Here is a 14,746-nt window from a genome sequence, read left to right on the forward strand (position 1 = left end):
TCAGCCAAGTAACGTCCTAAAGGTCCACGCTAAAATTTCGAGCGGGGCTGTTACTCATTTTAAATGCAAAAAGCATGTTTATGTAGAGGTTTTAAAGGCACTGCAACCTAAAAAACATGTCTAACACTGTAATTGAAAAAACACAACTTAAGGCAAAAATCTTTATATTCTGAAATCTGTACATTCCAAATTCACTCTGCTGTTGGTTTAGGCGTTCATACTCTGTCGCTGTATTGAATTGCGTTGAATCACTGTCTGTATTCCCATTGGTAATCTTTGCATTGTGTTATTGCTCATTTACATACAGTTTACAGAATTCTCTCCTGAGATGATGGTGGTCCATGTGACCAGATATAGCTTTAGGGAGCAAATTGTTGTTAGTGTGAACAGATTACCCTGCAAACAAGCAACTTAATTTCACGTAAAAACATACATAAACTTACATAAATAAGGGATAAGGATTACAAATAAGGCTTTTTTTTACTTCTGCTTCAGCCTACAGCATGAGTTTCATATGACGGTCCACTTATGGTGCAAACTGAGCGGACTGACACACACACCCACACACACACACCTCTTTAACAGAGCACATTGAGGCTCTATCTATCCTCTAAAGCTCATTGATTCTGTCGAGCTTCAAATGGAGAGGAGTCCATTCAACCCTCTCTCTCTCTTTCTCTCGCCCTCCTGCCTTTACCACCCCAACATGCACACTTATTTTTCCTTTTCTACCTCTCCATGCATCCTTCTCCTTTGCTTTCCTCTATTATTCCCCCCTTTCATTCCCTCTCACTCACTAAAAATCAATATTGATTATTATTTTTTAAGAGTCATGTCTAGTCTGCAGCATAGAGAGAAGCGAGGCAGCATGGCTGTATTTTATTTCACATCATCATCATATCTACTGTGCAGGAGTTACTACTTATCAGTGCGCATAAATTCCAAGAGAAGAGAAAAGAAGGATGCGAGGGGAAATGAGAATGAGGAGGAGGAGAGAAAGAAAGACATACAACCTAAGGCAGCCCATATTGATTTCTTTTATGAATGGAGGAGAGGAAAGTGTATGTGTTCGAATCACACATTAACTTTATATGCTAAGTTACCATTTCAGCCTTATTGCATTCAATTAACATTTTCAAAGCCATGACAAGCATAATCTTAATATATATTAAATGTATTCCAGAGAACGTGTACTTTGAACTTGTGTGTGCTAACTTGAATGTGTGTGTGTGTGTGTGTGTGTGTGTGTGTGTGTGTGTGTGTGTGTGTGTGTGTGTGTGTGTGTGTGTGTGTGTGTGTGTGTGTGTGTGTCCTTTCATGGTTGGAGCTCCATCACACTGTTTCTGATTGGTCCATGATTACTATTGACACTCTGATGATGGACATGAATAAAAGTGACTGTGATGAGATAAGACTTTTACAAGGCTATCTCTCACCCACCTTTATCACCTGTGTGTATGTGCGTGTGTGAGTGAGTGAGTGAGTGTGTGTCTGAGTACTGGACAGGGCATTCAGAGAACAGGGAATGAGAATAGAGTGAAATGGTGAGAGAAAGAGAGTTGGGAGCTCATATTCAGTAGGTTTTTTTTCAGCTGTCGCTGATAAATCTAATGCCGTTGACACTTTCAAAATCTGCAAAATCCATCAAAGTGGAGGTCAGCCATTAATACCCATATACCTTATTGTTCGAAGTATTACTTTCTGTCATTTATGAATTTTGTGCATGTAAGGGAACTGTAAATCTGCTTGCAGTTTGTGGTATGTGTACCTGTCTGTAAAACTGACCCTGGATGTATTATTTGAAAGGGGATGATCTTGCAGTTTTTGTAACAACATTTTCCATTAGGTGAAAAAGACAGAATAGAGAGAGAGAGAGTAAAATAGACAGAGGGAAATTCAAGAGGTCAACTGATTGTAAGTGAGACCCATAAAAGTTCCATTAACCTGTTCAGAGTTAAGAGCTTGTTCAGCTTGGCTACAGACAACTAGCACAAACAGAACATCACCATAAAAACCAAACACGCATACAGGTTACACTGGAGTCCTGTTATCTTCAACATACTTGATCTGGTCGAGCTTAAAGCCGTGCATTTCCTCTGAATGAGTCACAACATAGAGACGCCAGTGTGTGTGTTGAAGTTTGTGCGTGATTTAATGTGCTTGACTCCTACTCTCAAAGTGAGTGGCTCAAACACAAACAATGAGTTATCTTTAAAGTTGTCCATTAAAGATGGAAACTCAGATCCACCTTCTGTGCTTCCATCCCTTTTTCTTTCATCCCTTCTTTCCTATTCTTCTTCCTTTTCAAAAAAACATATTCTTATTCCATTCGAACTTGGGTTTTGTAACACACACTGAAGTCAGGCCCTGTCCCAAATGGTACACTTTATGTGCACTTGATGTCCATCATAGAACATTCTTTCATAGTGTCACTGAAATAGCATATAGGTATGGCATATAAGTCTTGTCACCGCCATAACTGGCAAAGATTTACTTCAGAAAGTTATCGTCATGCTGCTATAAGAATAAATGCTGCTAAAACTATTGTATCATGAAGGGTTTTGGACCATTTAGTAGAGATAAGAAAGCCAGTTAAATTAAATTTAAATTCCTGAATTTGAATTTTACAAACAGCATGTGGAAATCCAATTCGAGTTTGATGAATAGAATGAAAATGAATTCAATTAAAAAGAAATTCAAAAATGTATGTTTTAAAGTGAAGATTGTCAAGGTAAACTTTAAAATCCTTGTTTGAGTATCACCTAGAAATTTGCATTTAGTTATTATATTTTATCATATTTATTTTTTTTTACCATGGGGTGCATTAGAATATGTTAGCAGAATACATGTGTAGAATTTGAATTGCAATTTAGTCAAATTCCTCTTCCTTTCATTCCAACTGAAATTTGAACTTCATGTGGAGTGAGGCCAGTTCAATTCAATTCAGTATGTTTTCAATGTGACACAGGGCTGTCCATGTGAAAATGACAATGTTATGCTGCTTGCTGAAATCTGTTATTCTTGCTTGATTCCATCTGAATATGAAGACAAAAGTGTATATACTATAATAAGTATAGCTTAATCTAATGAAAGCTTGAGCAAGCAGCTTAGCCAGTGCATATAGCTCATGTCTTGAATCTTTAACAGCAGCCAGCGTGTAGAGGGGGAAAACCAGGACACCCCTGTCATGCGCCAATGATTCTCCTGTCAGTGTGCGCGCCTTGTCCTGTTGCCTTCTGGGGGTTGGGGGTTGGAGCATATCGGACACAAGTAAAAGGGCCAGAGAGCTGTAATGAAAACACATCACTTGTTCCCAGGGTTACAGCATCACACGCATACAGTACTCGCATACACACTTCTCTATTCACCACTTCTTATCATACTTTCTAAAAGTTTAGGTAAAATATTCATCTTTATTAGCAATTGCCAGTAGAGTATAAATACTCACAAGCTTTGTTTTTGAGAACATTCATTGAACTGCACATTTTTACAATATACGGTATACATTGATATTCTTCAGCATGCATCAAGTTATTTTGATATTTCACAGTGCTATAGATTTCTCATTTCTCAGAACGGATGGGAAAACTCAGGGTTTGGCATGGTTGCCGTGCAGCTCGGCGGCATGGTTGCCGAGTAATAAAGCATAGTGCTGTAAAATAAAACGAGGTGTGGAGAGAGCTGGAGAGCACTGCAAAGCCATTGGCTGCCTTTGTCATCATAAAACAATAACTCACTCCCATAAAACAAAGTGCTTATTAAATTATTTTAGACAATATCGCATGATTTGGGCGCACTTCAGCTGTGCTTCACGCTTGCAGCTGCGTGAGAAAATAAATTGAAGAGTAACTTCAGCAGCATTGGCACTTACCAATGTACATGAACGTGAAAGCAATAGGACATTTACACATATTCTTAATCGTGATCACAAGGTATAATCTTTTTGAACTATGATTTTTGTGTTGTTGTTAAAAAAGTAATTTTATAAATAAAACATAAGAATATTATAAACTGAACTGATGTACTTGAATAGTACCATCCTTAATAAAAACCTAATTATAACTTTACACAAAACCGGTCAGATGGATGTTTGCAGTGTACTATTGTTACAATAGATATTTGGGTTCACACCATTCAATTTATTTGTGTTAGCCGACTAGTGCAGAGACATAAGAAAGGGGTGGAGTTACTAGATGAAAAAACAGACAACCATGACCTTGGCTATTGATTTTATATTGTTGATGGCACTAAATGATTTTTGTTTTAAATGTCCTTAGAGCCTCAAATAAAATGGGTTTATTTTAAAATGAAAATGTTTTACTATTTCTGTCTTCATAATTAATAATGACTTAACCAGTGCGCAATTACAAGTCCAGCTTATCCAAATAACAGTTTTTAAAGCATCGTAATACCATTCCATTTGTGCAGTGTTGGACTATAAGATTTCTTCAACTCTGTATTCACCAAGTCACCAAGGTGAATAAATAATATGAACCTTGTGCTCTTTATTTGTATGCTTTCTTTTAAAAATAAAGATTGAAATTAAATATAGCTATGGCTTAAATATATTTGATTCCATCTTTTATCTAATAAGATTGTTTTGACATTTGATAAACAAAATGTTTTCTCATAACTCAGGTATGCCTCTGGATCCAGAATTACATTACATCCATAAACTGCTTGGAAGGTGAAATTAACCATCATACTGTCACAGTGGATGGACCAAATTTGTATCTTCTACATCCTGAGCCAAAAATGTTAATGTACCATATGCTCATAATTCCTTTTTGTGGATTTTGTTTTTAGAAGCTACATAAGTGCTCATATCGAGATTGCGATAAAATTTATGTCAATAACTATCATAAGCTCTGGATATTTGACACATAAACAGACTATCACACATCAGAAATTATCGCGAAAAAAGCCAGTCAGTGCAATTCGCTAATATGTGCTTTTGCATGAATGAACAGTGTGGATTCGTCTGATACACAAACTCACACTTGTGACGCCCACTGTGTTTTCAGCGTCTGCCATCTCATGTGAACACATCTTCATCTCCAGAGCTGCTTATAGAGTCACTTCAGAAGCTTTTCACCGAGAAAAACAAGCGTCAAATACTCACTGAAACTGAAACTAAAACTGGAAGATTTACACGACAAACTGTCAAAGTAAAAGTTTAACTTCAACTAATTATGACAGACATATATCACTACTGTATACTAAAATGTTTACTGTAAAAAAATGCCAAGGACTTTACAGGATTAAAGAGAATTGTTTTACAATAAATTACTGTAGTCAGAAATGTACTGTGAAATCAATGCATGCTGGATCATTTTCTTACAAATTGCTGTGAATAAACTGCAGAATGATGCTGTAACTCACTGCTCTTGTTTTACTGTGATTTCAAATTATAATGTTGTCTTTAACCATGCCACTGTAGTAAATTTTATTCTTTACCACTGTAATTGTTTTGAAGTCACCATAGAGGTGATTAGTGTTCCATTGGCTTGGGATCTTGGGCCATCTGTATTCATATTCATATTTCTGTTCTAGCCAAGTCAGAAATGTGACAAATAAAAAAAAAACATTTGTTAAAAGGATGACAAACTAGAATATGAAATAGTTTAGTCAAACTATTCTTAGCAAGAATGTGAAGATTTTGTTTTAGTATTATTTAAGCATGAAGATTTACCAATAACTTTTTTCAAATTCATAACTGTTAAATGATCTTTTACAATAGTGAAGAAACTGCTGAGATTCATCTTTGAAAGAGGACATCATCTTATAAGCATCACCTAATGATGCACAGACATCAAACCTTAACATACAAAACACAACAATGGTGACACTGAACAAATAATGAAAACACTTATACAACATAAACCAACATTATCAAATCTACCAACAACACAAACTGCTAAAAGAGAAGCAAAAATAAGTTCAGCAGCACAAAACCAACAAGAATCAAGAAACTCCACTGCATAATCTATTAATGCCGCACTGCATGCTGGGTACCTTCATAGTACATATGCACTGTAGAAATACAGTATGATGCTGTTTGTTTAGAATAAATAGAGTTGTGTGTTTTCCAAACTCTTAGTAAACACAGTAAAATCATGTTTCATCACAGTAAAATCAACTTTTTTAGTGCAGTAAGATACAAGAAAAGTCCTACTGTGAAATTACTGTGAAAGTAATGCAATTATTAACCTATAGAATATATACTGTAATTTCACATTAAAATGTTTAACAGTGTATACTTCTCAAAGTAATAATAATACTATTATTATTTCTTAGGAATATTATACAACCCGGATATTTTTTCATACATTTTAAATGTATACAGTGATGTTGCGCAGTATCTTATTTGACAAAAAATAAAAATGCAATGTTTTGTTTTGTTGTAAATTAATTGTTATATTTTCATTTGATGACATTTTAAAAGCTTAATTAATTATTAAAGTTTATATACATTTGTATTAAATCATATAAAATGGAATCCCCCCCAAAAAATATAATGGAAAACACAGAATTTAGGGAAAAATAAAATGGATTTCATGGGGCCTTAAATTTAAATGTATATACTGTGGACTGTGCTGTAAAGTTTACATGTTTACATTCATTCTCAAGGTCTGACAAATATGTGTAAAGCAATTCCTTCCCCATTAATGGTAAATTAATATTGTGATAAATATCTATATCGAATGATATGGAAAAAAATATTGACATATCGCCCAGCCCTACTACACTGTTGTTTGTTAGTAGATACACATGGAATATGTCCACTAAGCAAGAGCCAATGATCCAGTGGTCCATCTTGCACCCTAACCAGCAGGAGAGATTCTGGCTTCATCTCAGCTCTGAGCATTGACCGGGTTAAACACATTGCTTGGCCTCTGTCTCTCTCTCACTCACTGGTAAATGAAGAATGTGGGGGCATCGACCGGCTGCTCTTTTGATATGGGAATCCATCAGTATAGGCAATGAAGAGCTGGACAGAGCCACTATTACTACTGCATCTACTGGAGATGGACACAGTAGATCTATATAGAACGAGAGAGAGAGAGAGAGAGAGAGAGAGAGAGAGAGAGAGAGAGAGAGAGAGAGAGAGAGAGAGAGAGAGAGAGAGAGAGAGAGAGAGAGAGAGAGAGAGAGAGAGAAATAACTCTACCGGGGGTTTATAGCTAAATATTATTTATGACTCTCTGTGGTGATATTGACCATACATCCTTAAGTGTGCATTGATAGCCATGGACAAAGCACTGAACAATAGTGTTCTAATACAGCACTGAATAATTTAATTGACTGTGTATATTTTACCAATATGATTTTGCTCCAAGCTTTAAAGATCACCAAAACACATACTGCAGTCTAACATTATGTAATCATCATTGGGATTTACAGTCTCCTTCTCAAAGTTAAAAAAAAAACAAAATCTACATTATAGATTTTATTCCAGAAAAATATTGCTCACTGTCAACAATTATGCTAAGAGGCTAACAAACAGTTAGATTTTGATAAATATTATCTGGAGTCTTTTATTATTATTTATTATTTGGAGTCTTATTTGGATCTCTTTCATTTAGTATCTACAACATATTTTACATACAACAATACGTTTTTTTTCTTTTTTGTTTACCTGCTTGATTCTTGTTTACATTTAAGGATGTTGTAAGATATAGGGTTTGGCTTCTGGTTCTGGAGTACCTTGGCACTGCACATTTTGGATATCTCCACCCATCTGGCACATCCAGTTCGGGTCTTGGAGCCTCAACTATCAAGTGTGTCAATTAAGGTATGCATCTAAAATGTGCAATGCTGGAGTACCCAGATTGAAAACCAATGTTTTAAATGATCATTTGGGTGCTCAGTGAGATTTGGATTTACATTCTGAAGGCAGGAAAACACCTCAGCAACATGATTTTATCTAATGCTTGAGAGCAAAAGCAAAGAACAAAGAAATGCTTGGTATATTAATGATTAATGATTACCTAATATATTAAATGAAATGCCACAAATGTTTTTCACCTTAGTGAACATATACCACAGCACTATTGTTTGAAATCATAATATTTATTCAGGTATTACTAATCAGAATGTTTAACTCCTTCTGGCCTTTGTGTTTCTACAACATTTTCCTCGAGCTCTCCAAGGTAACTAATGGTGTGAACCTATGTTTGAATGCTTTGTTACCAATATAACAGATCCATATAAAAAGATAAGGTTCTTTGAAGGACTGATTAGCCAGTACTGAATGCCTAATATTCAGTGATGTTTCTGAAATATTTTGTTTTTACTATTATCTCATTGCAAGATAACCCACATTTCAAATGAGGCTAGAAGAGTAAAGCAGAAGGTTTGGAAAATGATCAACCCATTCTAATTTCTTACAGTAAATGGTGCAGATCCATTTAATATTCCTCAAGACTTCAAGACTAAAAAAATCTTATTAAAATGATCTTGCTGTGAAAGATACGATTATTTTTTGGAAAATGTTCTCAGATATGTATGGAGGTTGCAAATTTGACGTATGACCAACAAAATCTGATTCTTGAGTTAGGTGATCAAGACTGCTTTTGAGACATGAGCTTCCCTCTTCACCTGGGAGGGGGGAATTTAATATGCTAAGCAGCCAATCTCAGGCCTAACTTGGCTACCTTGGTAAAAAAAAACAAAAAAAACAAACAAAAAAAAACAGAATAAGCTGTGCAGAAATGCTATAAATAAAGACATGCACTTCAATAACATATACGTTAAATAACCAGACCAGTTCTATAACAATAAAACGGTGTTCATCATGCTTGCTCCCTTTTGAGTAAATTACAACGGACATTTATTTTTCTTGGCGCAACTGACAGTGCTTTGTTTCTTCAGCATGGACGCACTGTCTTCGATACACCGTAAATAACGCGGATAGACGCCAGAGGAATATGACTTTCACACACCCGATTGATTTAATGTGACCTCTACTTTCTTAATACCACTGGATGCCTATTTAACCAGATGAAGGCTCAGATTGTCCCGTACACTTGTGCATTAATTCCCCATTCATCATCATTAGGCAGTGAGCGGTCCATTCACGCCTTGCTCTGCCTGCTGTAAATTAGAACGTAAACAGCCTTTTAAACAGTCGCCGCCTTGAGATGCGCTCTAACGGACAGATGCGCGGGACCGCCCCTGCCTAGAGTATTGTCGCTCCAGAAAAAAGGAAACGAGATGTCATATCTTATTCTCACAATTACAGTCATATGATCTTCAACACGCTCTTTTTCATAGATGTAGTACTGTTGTTGGTGTGTAGCCTACTATTATCATCTGACTATTTTCATTCATTATTAGCTACATTTTTAAGATGATGGATATGCAGAGAGGTGACATGCGCCGAGGTTACATCAGAGAACAGATTAATTATTCCGAGGGCTGAAAGTAAGCAATTCTACTTGTATAAGACTGAAAATAACTATATGAACGGACATAAGTTTTATTTTATTTATTATTATTATTAGGCCTATTTTTTATCCCATATGCCCATTGGCGCAGGTAAACCGGCGTTGGTTACGCGCATAAAATGTCACATTTTAAGTAGGCTATCAAACATGCTGAAATTTATTAGACGTTGGTGAACTATCAGCCCCATGTGGTATTTTTTCCCTTTTATTATTAATTGTCAGTTGAATCGTTGGCCATTTCTTACCTTTGCCTTTGGTAATTTAATGTAACAAGCGGACATAAATCCGACTTTGAGTTAACTGCTCTGGTTTAAATGGCGTATTATTCCAAACATATGCATTTTAATCAACTTGGTCACACTTACAAGAGCTGCTTCTAATAAGGCCATCAATCACGTGCGCAACCAGGACGTTCCGGTGGGGGCTCGAGTGTGGGAGGAGGTAAATTGTTTGGGCAAGCGATCACAAGCAATTGTTGACATTTTTGTTTGTAACATATCAGATGAAAAGAGCAAAATGGAAACAACTATTTTCAAATAATTATTTTAAAACATAAAGCCTAGTTAAAAGTGACTGAACATGCTATAACCCATACACGGTTAATTGAAAAACAAACAAGATTATTATTTTCTGTTTTTAAAATAATTAAATAGCTATGCAATAACTGCAATTCTGAAAATTGTAATGCATTTTAGTTTGTCTGTTTGTTTTTAATTCTGTAAACTGATACAGGGCAGTCACTTTTGCTCATTTTTATATTTTAATTTTTTAAAATTGTAGTTTTTGCTAGGCAGTTCGACATGTGATGTAGACACAATATCCAACCTTCTCTATTATGTCAAGAAAGCTTTAATTTGCCGCTCCAGGTGCCACAATTACGCAGACAACCCAGCTAATTAACGTGAGTTGATTGGTAAGGTGGAGCCATCATCGATCTTTCTGCATTCCAATATTTCCACTAGACATTCCATTCCAATCTTTCTATTAACATCGCCGGGATATTGCTTGTACTAACGGTGCCCGGCAGGGGACTACTTAACAGCTCCTTCAGATAAAGATGTTCAGTTATGTCCAAGCTATTAGATCATTTCAGTGTTTCAGATGAAAAAATAGAGGCCATATATAAGAGATAAAGGTGACAAACTGTCATTTGAAAGCAATACTTTGTGTCAAATTTAAGATTGCTGCTGTCCTACTTTTATTGTCATTTAATTGTCGGTTTTCATTAATTTTCATTCTCAGATTCTTCACATCTGAATGATTTGGCGCTTGTTCGTCTTTCAGAAAGTCTAGAAAGATACATTTGCGAATAAAATAAATTAATTCTACAAATCTTGGAAGAAAGTAGCTTATGACCTACAGTGTTCCATCACTAATAAAAAGATTTTCAAATTACACCTTTGGCGTTTTAAGAATAAACATTAGTCACTCGTCACTTTTCGTTTGAAATAGTTTATTATGAAATTCAACTTAACCAGAACACTACTGACCCATTTTTCGCGCATTTTCCACAACCCGAAATCAACCTAACTGAGCAGAATAGGAGTATGCAACTATACATAAAATAAAACTTGATGCAAGAGTTAAATTCAAAATACATAAATGGAAAAACATTATGGTCAATAAATCAATAAATAATGCCATCTGATTATGTCCATAAATATTAGCGTTATAAATGCGGGATTTACCATTTTACTTGTGTGTGTATTTAGGCAATTGTATTGTGTGTCTCAGAGTGAAGGTGAAGCCGACAGCAAGGCCGGGAAGAGGCGGTACGGGATGGTATTCAGCTGACGGTATGCGGGGAAGACAGACATCTCTGGCTCGCCCCAATTTGCCGCATCTGATTGTCCAATGGATCTCTAGCGCATGTTCTCCCGTCAAGCCAGCAAGCCTCGCATGGAGCTTCTTAATCCGCTCCCCTGGCGCCTTGTTACCGGTTTGGCAGACAAGTCTCTGAGCGTGCAGCATTATCATTAATTCAACATTCAAAATTTCTCCCTTCCGAATACATCACTCCTTAATTTCCCTCGCATCTGCACATTTCGGTGTGCTACCGGGACCGGGTGTTCGTGGAGGAGGAATAATGAGCCAACCGTGCTCGGTTAACAAATCCCCTTGTTAAAAAGCTAGATGAAAAACATCGTTTTAATGTGAAAAACTGCATGTGGGTCAATTTGGTTATGAAAGAGTATAAATTATCATAGATTCTTGCGCTATATCCTTCAGTCATTTTTTTACAAATACATTTCCTTGTCTCCTTTGTCACATTTTTGTATAGGGTGTAGCCTACTTAAAATGTATTTGAGTTAATATGATATCTCTGTTATCAGGATCTAATTTCTCCAAAGATTATTTAAAAGTCCGTGACCTGACAGTGTTAAAATAAGACTCTGCACAACATATAGCTTCTTAACTGGAAAACATCCACAGTTTCGAAACCTTAACTAAAGCAGATTGCTTTTGTGTTGTGAAAGCTGCTTTGAGTAGTTCATGCGTTGACTTGTTAAATACTGTCAAAGTGCCCAAAGCTGATCCGGATACCCGAAGAATCCATGGCCTCTTTCTGTCGTCTTATCTGGTAAGTGGCACTTCCTCCCTCTGGTCCAAAGACACTGAAGTTGATTTGCTGATGACTGCTGGCGAGAACGTGAGGAAGGCCTCAGTCCTGGTCGTGGGCGAACACGAGAAGTCTGCGTTATTGGACCTATGTGGGAGCCCGTTTGATTGACTGGCAGCGTGACAGGCAAGGCAAGAGCATGGGCTTCCCCCAGGACCAAGCCCGTGACCCGGGCTGGGGTACAGTGATGGGTGTCTGAAGGCGCACAGTAGCTCAGGACGTGGGTATGGATGCGAAAGCACTCGAAAGCTGTCCAGCGAGCGCAGAGGATTGGAGAATGGACTCCCAGTAGCAGAGGCTGAACCTGCAGTCACACCGCTGAGTGGAGAGTAGTAAGGTAGAGGAAGGTGAGATTGGAATGGATAGGGCAGGCTGCCCGTGGCTGCAGCATGGCTCATCATATAGGTGTAAAAGGCGGGGTCGGCAGGATGCGGCCATGTCATAGCCAGCCGCTGTCTCTTGTCCTTCATGCGACGGTTCTGAAACCAAACCTGTAACCAAAAGCAGCAAAGAAGGCGTAAAATAATAGTAATGACTGAGGCCTAGCGTATGTAAGCAAAGCCAATTTGGATAAGAAATAAACCAAGAGGAATGCTCCCATAATTAAGCAAAAAACAGGTATGATGCATATTTCATATAGAATTGTGATCGTTGTAGGCTATTTCTTATCGTAATTTTAAACCATTCTCATTGTTTGATGAATTGCCCGCATTGATTGATTGGAGCAATCTTGGCAGAGTTTTTATACTCATTGCTCGTTGGTAGCCTTATCAATCAGTTCACCTTTTTCAATGTAGAATCGGTGGCGCAATGCAATACCTTTATTGTTGTTTCCGGTAAATTTAGGGCAGCCGCCAACTCGCACCTACGTGGCCTGGACACGTAATTTTCCCGGTAAAACTCTTTCTCCAGTCGTGATATCTGATCCCTCGTGAAAGCTGTTCGATACCTTCGCATCTGGTCAGAAGCATAGTTGAGAGAACCGGGGCCTGAGCCCATCTTGTTGTCCACACTGACTTCTTTACCGTGGTTCGGCGAGCCCATCGCCAGTCCTTACAGAAAATAAACATTAGTAATTTTACTAGAAACCTTGCATTGGATGCATTAATTAAAATAATTCATACTACATCTCTTGCTAATGATTTTTGGTTGCATGATAACAGAAAAAAAATATAAGATGAGTCTGAATTCAGTTCCATATTTTAATATTACGGAATCATTTCGGACAAACGATAGCGCAAACAACAACTACTACTACAACAACAACAACAACAACAACAACAACAAAGCATAACAGCTTCAGAGATTAAGACTGCATGTTTTTATTAGCTTTTCTTTATCAAAATGCACTCTAAATCTCTAAACATATTATGATTTATTTTCGAAATATTTCGAAATATAATATAGGAAAATTATTTGAATCATTAATTTGTTGATTATATGCATATCCTACTTAAAAACAGCAAGATCATTCCTTAATATTTGCACTATTTCATTCAATAATGTTTAATAGTATGAAATAGTATGAATTGAGAGACTCCGTAAGAATTTTAAAGAACAAATTATGATACACTGAATAGTTAAATGCAACCGTATTTACAAAGAACATTCTTAAACAAAAAAATGAAAAAGAAAAAAAAGTTAACGAGTTGTTAGAGATTGGTGGAAGATGACTTAACATGTTAAAGCCCAGACAACACCCCAGATACACAGTGGCCTTATAATTGACTCGTTAATTCAAAAAGCTTGCAATAACGTTACAAGCGCTGACAATCTAACGCGCTCACAAGCAGTGAGCTACACTGCAGATCGATTAAACGTGATAATATGCTCGCGTGTATTCTCTCTCAGCGAGAATTTAAAAACACGAGAAGAAAATGTGAATAAATAAATGCAAATAAAACAAGAATACTATGAGTCGTTATAAAACATTTTTGTTGTTTTTGTTGTTTTTTACCTTGTCCACTCGGGTAATCCATGCTCTCTGGGGTACAGCTGACATCTATTTCCTCATAGAGGTCTGATTCCGCATCCGAGCTGCTGGCCTCTTTGTTGGGAATGTCTGACAGGTCTCTGTCCGGCGCGGAGGACTTGCTAGCAAGTGTCACATCTCCGTACTTTGCGCTACGGTGTCCCTTTGTCGCGTCATCCACTAGGTTTTGCGAATAAGGCACTGGGCTTAGTCTGTTCTGGTTAATCTGTTTGTCCGGTAACTTGCGCATGGTGTCTCCGGTAGCTTCCGTCAAATTAGAGCCAGTGTTGGCAGACAGTGTGCCAATCTGACCACCCTCGGCGCGCATCAGCATGTCCTTAGCGCTGTCCATAACCGTTAGACGAGAGCAGACGGCCAGATCTCTCGGAGATTGGTAAAACAGTTTGGAGCAGCAAACGCAGACGAGGAGCTGTGCGATGCGAGCGCTCGAGAGTGCTGCACGAACTCTGGGAGGGATCACCATTGCCCTCTCTCTCCTCACGCGCTGTCATTGTTAATAGGGCAGTCGTCATAATAGAAGGCTCAGTGACGCCACGCGTCGATTTAGAGTGAATAAACAGAGTGGGAGAGTAGTCTAGCAGAGACAGAGGTGAATTCAAGGCTACATCACCGAATACTAGAAGCATGAAAGATGCACCAGCTTTACCTTTTTTTTAACACGTTTAAATTACAAGATGTTCACAC

The 14,746-nt window shown here is 37.4% G+C and overlaps 1 protein-coding gene across 1 annotated transcript; it reads right to left on the reverse strand.

Moving 5' to 3' along the window:
• Positions 1-10,942: 10,942 nt before the first annotated feature.
• On the reverse strand, positions 10,943-14,746 carry evx1 (even-skipped homeobox 1). The gene is made up of 3 exons (XM_079880041.1): positions 14,027-14,746; positions 12,889-13,121; positions 10,943-12,560 (listed from the first exon to the last, which is right to left on the reverse strand). The coding sequence occupies exons 1-3, from the start codon at positions 14,523-14,525 to the stop codon at positions 12,024-12,026; spliced, it is 1,269 nt and encodes a 422-aa protein (XP_079736167.1). The 5' UTR covers positions 14,526-14,746; the 3' UTR covers positions 10,943-12,023.

This window comes from Squalius cephalus, assembly GCF_949319135.1.
Source record: "Squalius cephalus genome assembly, chromosome: 8".
Taxonomy (NCBI): Eukaryota; Metazoa; Chordata; class Actinopteri; order Cypriniformes; family Leuciscidae; genus Squalius; species Squalius cephalus.

Bases quoted from the DNA above. Each gene is read 5' to 3' on its own strand.
- evx1 (XM_079880041.1), bottom strand. From the start codon at position 14,525: ATGGTGATCCCTCCCAGAGTTCGTGCAGCACTCTCGAGCGCTCGCATC. The intron at 13,122-14,026 runs GTAAAAAACAAC...ATTTTCTGTAAG, and splicing joins GGATTACCCGAGTGGACAAG to GACTGGCGATGGGCTCGCCG. The intron at 12,561-12,888 runs GTATTGCATTGC...TTTTGGTTACAG, and splicing joins TACCGGAAACAACAATAAAG to GTTTGGTTTCAGAACCGTCG.